General features: G+C 38.1%; 1 protein-coding gene across 1 annotated transcript; it reads left to right on the top strand.

The window, feature by feature from the left end:
* On the top strand, nt 3,063-5,236 carry LOC109820940 (SEC14 cytosolic factor-like). Its single transcript, XM_020387137.1, is given in 8 exon segments — nt 3,063-3,266; nt 3,369-3,486; nt 3,683-3,771; nt 3,860-3,906; nt 3,994-4,082; nt 4,488-4,621; nt 4,720-4,872; nt 4,874-5,236. Coding segments are annotated over 8 exon segments (1,086 nt in total). The 5' UTR covers nt 3,063-3,173.

Below are 7,861 nucleotides of genomic sequence, written 5' to 3'. Positions count from 1 at the left end.
AAAAAGATTATGTTTGAATATTGTCATGAATCAGAAAAGTATTCAGTAAAAGACACTAAAAGAGAAGAGCTGTTAACATTATGTTTGGATTTTGAACTCTCACTAAGGAAATGGGACCAGTTTGAAAATAGACTATTCGATAACTAATTGGATCACATTGCTATGTAATTTTCATATGCTGTACGCATCCATTGATTTGAATCATCGTCGTTCTTTGTCATTGTATGAGTATAATTTCACTCCAATTGAAATTTCTCATGTGGCCTTCTGACTGCTCCACGATAACACTGTGACGCAAGGCCTTGCTTGTTGCCATCGCTATTATTTGATAATACGTCAACTGGACGTGATGTTTTAAGAAATACCTTTCAAGTGACGTAGCAATTTGAGCTCATCAAGTGTTATACACAATTTTTAAGGAATCAATAGGGTGCCCAATGGGAGATTGATTGGATTTAATAATCTAATAAATCTATTTGTGGGCACATATGATTAATCAATGAGTATTGCTATCCTTTCAGGAAATAACCACTAAAGTGATCAATTAAGTTGGGCTTAATTTCGGGTATTAAATTAAAGTCATTGGGGTTATATTGCAGATACAGGTTGTAATTGTGATTTATTGAGGGGTAAATATACAAAGTACAACATCTATAAATAAGGGTTATTGCCCTACCTAGGTACATTCCTAATTTCTCTAACACCCCATACTAGCAGAGAAATTCATGCATTAAGAGGAATACCCTAAATGGGTTAGAAGAAAATGCCAAAACCATCTGCGAAGGTGTTCACTCCCCAATGGCTCATCACAGGTATAAAACAAGGAGCTTCCGCTCATACTCTCATGATTCTTGAGATTAAATCTTGTTAATCTCTTTGAATTAATCATGGCTATATGGTTTTAGATCTCAAGTTTTGGTTTAGATCTATCATAGCGAACCAAAGATGGGAAAAAACCGACGGAAATCTTATATCCTACATGCATGGCCACGAAAAATCTGATGTGGAGACAGTGTAAAACTTTTCCACCGAGTTAAAAAACGAACCAAACAGCTCCTAATCTTCTATTAGGTTTGATGCATAAAGAGGGGAGATGAGTTTTGTAATAGTTTGAGGGAGAAAAGCTGCTTTAGTGAGGTATGACTTAGATTAAAATGTATAAATTAAATGGACTGGAACAATTTATCTGACAGCAGTTATAACTAATCTAATTAACTTGGAATGGTCTGAGATGATTCCACAAGTAATTAGCTATATGTTGTCCAATTGTAACACTAATAACTTTTTGGAATAAAGGACATATTCTGATATTGAATTGGAAACTAGTGATACCATAATCCCAATGCCAAATGACGAATTATTAAGGCCGAGTTATTGTGCAAGTTCACTTGTCTAGTAATAATTAATGCACGCCCATTACGCTTAGGGGTTGTTTGGTTGTATGTTTTTACCATGTAAAAGGATGGAAAATGTAAAAAAGTGGGTCCCAATGTCAGCTTTCATCACTTTCAATTGTTTGTTTGTAGTTGTGAAAATAGTGTAAAATGATTTCATATGCTGATGTGGCTTGTAAAGTGATTTCATAAAAAAAGACATGATTTTAGGAGAAAGCTGATATTGAAGTCAGAAAAAAATAATAAAAAATAATTCTAACCAATATGATCATTTGAGTAGGGACCACTTTTTATACTTTCCAAACAAACAATTAAAGTTACATTTGCAAACCAAACAAGCAATTTATGATTCCAATGGAATAAAAAACAAACAAAGAAAAGTATAAAAGTGAAATTAATTAGGTGAACAACAACTTTTCAAGTTGTGTCATAAATACACAATTTTACCACCAACAACCAAACAGCCCCTTAGGGGGTGTTTGATTGGTTTTTTTTGTTTAGGTTTCCCTGTTAAAACTGACAAAAGCTGCCAGTTTTGACAGCTTTACTTGTAAAAACGACCATTTTGACAGCTTTGACAGGGGAACAAGGGCAAAAAATGCCAACCAAACAGCCCTAAGGAGTAAAAACTAAAGCTCTTGTTTCAAAAAAGATCAATGAAATTACCATCATAATGACAATTGTGGGTACACCTTTTGTGCTTTTGTGCATCTATAGTACCATTGTGGAAAAAAATAAGGGGGTGTTTGGTTCAACAATTTTATAGAAAAGTTTTCTCAAAATGATTGACAATAACATTTTTGTAATTACAATTTTTTTTGTAGATTTCCGTGAACTATGTTTGGCTCAAAAAAATTTACCAAAATATTATCTGTAAAGTACAGAAAAGTACCAAAATTTACAGAAATCAAATTTCTCTCAAAATGGACGAAAATCACCCAGAAATCTGACACACCATTGACACTTTTCTATAAAGCTAATATTTTTCTATAAATTTAGGGTGTGTTTGGTTTAATTTCTATAAATTATAGAAAATTTTGCTATTTTCTATAAAGTTATGGGTCATTTTTTTGTTTTTAACCAAACAAGCAAAATACAAAAAACAAGAAAATTGGTACTTTTTGACTTCTAAAAACTTTTCCTATAAATTTTTTAAGAAATACAAGGAAATCATATTTTGGGTGGAAAAAATTTCCTATAATTTGTAGAAACTGAACCAAACACCCTCTAATGATAAAAATATCAACAATTTTTAATTTTTCTAAAACCCATAAGTACTCAAATGCAAAATTACAGGGGTTTAATTGCAAATAAAATCTCACCCAAAAAAGGGCAAAAGTTAGCCCGACGGGAAACAGACGGGTCCCATCAAACGCCAACCGTTGAGGTCATCAAAAAGAAGCTGAGGGAATAAACACACTAAAACACACAGCCAACAAAAAATAAAAAAAACTAAAAAGAAAAAGAAAAAGAAAAGAAAAGAAAAGAAATTATGGTTAAAAGAAAAAAGAGAAAAGAAAAAAAAAATAAAAAACATAGTAAACGGGCATACGTCTTCCGTTAACGTAACTCCGTTCTGCCGTCAAATCCACTGTACATTTCTCGCTGTCACATAACGGCCTCCGTCAGTGCCCTCCCCCCGCTATAAATACCATCTCGGCTCTTTTTTCTCACTCCCTCATTCCTTTTTATTCCACAGCAAGTTTCAGCCTCTGCCAAATTTCCTCTCTCTAATGCTAGCTTGAAATTAGGGTTTAGGGTTTCTGCAATTGAAAAAAAATGGGAATCGAGAAGAAAGAGAAGAGAGATCACGATCGGATCGACGCCGTGCTCAATATCCTGAAGAAACAAGCTCCTCTCACAGTGAAACAGGTCTCGATTTCGACTTCCCCTCAATTTGATCCCTTATTGATTTATTCAATCTTTTTTTTGTTAAACTTTTTGGCTGAATTTATTATGTTAGCGAAATTTTAGGAAAAGTACTGTAACGATGCTTGCGTTGAGAGATTCTTGAAAGGGAAAGGCGATAATGTGAAGAAGGCTGCGAAGCATCTGAGGACTGTTCTTTCTTGGAGAGAGAGCATCGGAACTGGTACTCGAGAAAAATAATCCATTTCTCTTTTTTATTTTGTCTTTGTTTTTATTGGCTTTGCTTCTTTTTTTTCTTTTTACTTCTATTTTTGTTTCTTTTGCTTTTTTTAGAAGTACCTACAGATGAGCTGGGGAGTTAGGAATCTCCTCTTTTTCCTTCTTTTTAATGATTTTTTTTAATGATTTGAATGTTTTAGATCATTTAATAGCGGACGAGTTCTCGTCGGAGCTCGCCGAGGGGGTTGCTTACGTGGCAGGTCATGACGACGAGGCCCGGCCTGTTATGGTAATAATCACGAACGAAACAGTTCGTGTGTATTGATTTTTTTCTTTTCTTTTTTTTGCTAATTAATTTTTTAAATATATTTTTTCAGGTTTTTCGCATAAAGCAGGATTATTTCAAATTTCACACGCAGAAATCGTGAGCCTCTCTCCTATCATTCTCCGCTTTTTCTCCTGCCTTTTCTTTTGCTGCTGTTTTTTTACAAATAAGCCCTCCGTGATTTAGGTATTTGCGTTTGCTTGTGTTCACGCTGGAAGTGGCCGTCTCGTCCATGTCTCGCTTTGTCGACCAGTTTGTTCTCCTCTTCGATGCGAGTAAGATTCGAGCAACTATAAACCTTTTGTACGTTATTAAAGCTGTGAATTTAAAAAGAAAAATGGATTAAGCGAGGGTTAATTTGAAAAAAAAAATACGAAGGCTAGCTAACACTGGATAAGTGTCAGGAGCATGTGCCCAAAATTCCACTCACAGAGTCAAACGAGCCAGACCAAACCCCTCCTTTATTAGTGGATCCTGTAATCCCCTGGGGTTTTCTTTTTTCCTTTCCTTTTTTTTTCCTTCTTTTTTCGTAATTTAATACTTCACCTGATTCTGTGGTGGTCCCAAATCCTCTCCTCATCATCATGCACCGTTTGAATCAAAAGCCCCCCAACTCTGATTTGTACTACCGACTAAACTAAACTAATCCGCGTGCGTTTTTCAAACTGGAAAATTTGCAGGCTTTTTCAGATCAGCCCCTGCCTTTTTGAACCTTTACATGGGAACTCTCAAGGTCATCACGGAGTTCTACCCCGCTAGGCTTCATAGGGCCTTCGTCATCGATGCTCCCTCCATGTTCTCCTGTCTCTGGAAGGTAATTAAGCGCCAGTTCCCCAACAGAAACCCCCCCTCCCCTCGAGAATTAAAAAAAATTGCAGGAACAAATTAAATTTGTGGGTTCCATGCGTACAGGGAGCTCGGCCGTTTGTGGACCTCTGGGCAATCACGTCGCTGGTCTCGTCTCTCGACTACGATGACTCTTTAGAGGACGACGCTGCGTTCTCCTTCGCTTACCCGAACAGGACCACGTCGTTGCGACTCGAACGTCTTTTTAACGGCCCTTTTTAACTCCATAAAATCCAACGGCGGGGGCCGCTCCACGTCGTCACGTGTTCGCCTTCACGGTCTCCGCCTCGACTCGCTGAAACCCTGGTACCTAAGCTCAGTGACTCCCACGAACGGCCCGCAGGCGGAAGCCCTTCGCTCCTCGGCGTCTCCCCCCTCAACAGCACGCTCCTACTCCTTCGCCTCGCCGAGCGCTTCGGTCGACCCCGGCCCCCACCAGAAGCTGCAGGGCACAGCCGCGCCAAGCAGGCGGGACGCTAGGCCGTCGCTTCCTCCAATCCCCTCAATGCTTCTTCTCACCGGTTCAACGAAGAAAAGAGACGGCAGGGCCGCTAAGCAGCCGGGCGGGCAGCAAGGCGAGTAGAGAGACGTTTCTGATGTACTTGAGTTTCCACCGGCCTGGCGTACGACGAGATGGCGTACAGGCGAAGCCATGCGAGCCCCCGCTTTTCGAGATCGGCCTCGTGTCGATCGTAACGTCGCCCGCACGGGCAGGCAGAGGCGGTTTCGGGTGGCGGGGGAGGGGATGCGCGCACTCAGCACCACCACAGGATTTAAGGAAACACGATCCATGTAGCTCAACTTCTCTGTTACAGCACACGGTAGAAAAATTTAAGTACAACATGTTAATTAAACTAGATTTTGCAAGAGCTGAGTACAAGTGTTAGTAGCAGCAGCAAGTGCGCAGTATTCACATATATATGTTTTGTTTGTTTGTTAATGTTGATGATATTGGATGAATATGTACGATAATAATGTGATTTTTTGATGATGGGCGCACCTACGTAACATATATATGTTTTTGTGGTTATTAATAAATCTGGTACGTAGCATGCACGTAGATCCATACATGTTTGGGAGATTTGATTGATTGTTGATTGAAGTCGATAGGAGGGAAATTTGAAAGGAACTTGTTACCTATGCGAAAGATACATAGTTGGACGTCAGTTTAGATTAGCGTCACAGGAAGGAAATGAGGCTCGAGTGGTCCGAAGATTACGTTGACTCTAAAGCGTGACGTGCATAAAAATATCTCAAGGTAAGGGATGACAAATTAATGATGAAAGTTTATGATTTTGAAATTTAATTTTTGATTGAAAGTGTACAGTTTTCAAGCTAATAATTAATGGAAGCTCTAATCTGAAATTTCTTGTTTCTCCTTTTAGCAACAGCGGCTGCGTGATACAACCGTGCGATCAAATATCGGTTAAAGTTGTATGATTTATTAGGGTAAATTGCAGATAGACCTCCTCGTATGTATGTATCTTCAGTTGCACTAAACTATCCTCAGCTTATTCATTAACACTTAGGTCCCCTCAACTCACGAGGAGTAGAAATGTTATTTGAATTAATCTTTCCAGCAGAAAAGTGATAATCCAGGAGTTCTGAGTGGGAGTACGTAGATGAGTACGGGTTTATTGACTGCAACCAAAGGTGTAGACGACGAGGGGTTCGCGATGGGGTGTTATCTGCAATTTATCCTTTATTTCGATATTTCTTGGTTGCATTCTCTTAACTATAAAAAAAAAGTAGTGAGATGAGAACGAGAGAAAAATAAGAACGAGGTAAAACACGAGAATATACTAAATGTTAAATTTAGAATAGATCACAATATTGAATAATTGGGAGAATTAAGATCCATTTTTATGATTCAATTCATTTACCGTACCCGAGTGAGTGTCGAAAAATGCGACCCTTCTATCTGTCTTATATAGTAATGAATCAAATGGTCATGTTGCCGTCTAATAATTATACGTACTTTTGTTTTACCGGAACTTCATTGCAGGACCCTTGTCAAACTTGGAAAAATATCATTTATATTAAGACGGAAATAACCTCATTAAACAAAGAGATACACGGATGGGACGTTGCAGCCTTACCCCAATACCCCCGACTAAAAAAAACTGAGACAAGTTCTAATGAAAAAGAAGAAACTAATGCTGAATAATTTGGACCCTCTTTCTAACGCGCTGAAAACCTAGCAAATCATCCAAAAGTGCAATAATAGCACACAGTAATAGCAAAACTATAATATCATTAGCATTACACTTTAAGTATGTAAGGTACAACACAACCGTATGTGGTCCGAACGGTTGGAACGTTCTAATATGACTTCCACTGTCTTGTATTTAATTCCAGCCTGGGTTACCAAGAAAAAGTATAAGCCACAACTAGACCTTCCTCCTTCTACTACCTTTGGGGCTTGTATGAAAGTTAAATTTTCTAAAAATGTAAAATGTAGACTTCTGAGCCCGAGAATGACAAAAGGCGAGACCTACGCAGCGTGCCTCGGAGGGTCAATGGTACTTCGTGCGGGTGGTGAAGAAATCCAAGATTTTTTTTAAAAAAAGTGGGGAAAAGAACCACCCTTTCATTTATTACAATTACAAAGCATCGAAGCTTAGCTTGGCTTAATTAGTAAACGGCGTGGTCGACACGGTGCTCATTTTTCATTTCCTTTTTCACTATCATTATTGGGAATTTCACAGCCTCAAAAAAGTGACTACACATTGATTCATGTAATCTATGTCCTCCATTATTATTAGTTTCTTCTTCTCATAATAATATGGGTTTTTCTATAGAGTGCCCAAGGGCACTCTATAAGACAGGAGAGAGATAGAGAGAGGTGAATAGTAGAGGGGTCCACTGTTTGTATTTTTTTTTCGGAACTTCATTGCAGGACCTCTCTCTATCTCTCTCTCATCTCTCCTTTAACTACTTCAATGCCGAGAAAATAAGACATCAAGCCAAGATCTGTCATCTCAAATTCATGCATCATTGACTTCTTAAAATCTTCAATCATACTAATATTATTGCCCATAAAAATCAAGTCATCAACATAAAGATATAATGGAATTTATCACCAGAGTTGTTTATCTTCACATATAAGACATGCTCGGAGGGACACTTCTAAAATTTACTTTCTTGAAAGAAAGAATCTTGAAAGAAAGAATCAATTCTTTTGTTCCATGCTCGTGACGCCTACTTT

The sequence above is a fragment of the Asparagus officinalis genome, chromosome 8 (genome assembly GCF_001876935.1).
Source record: "Asparagus officinalis chromosome 8, Aspof.V1, whole genome shotgun sequence".
In the NCBI taxonomy this organism is placed as follows: Eukaryota; Viridiplantae; Streptophyta; class Magnoliopsida; order Asparagales; family Asparagaceae; genus Asparagus; species Asparagus officinalis.
This window is presented reverse-complemented; position numbering and strand designations above follow the sequence as displayed.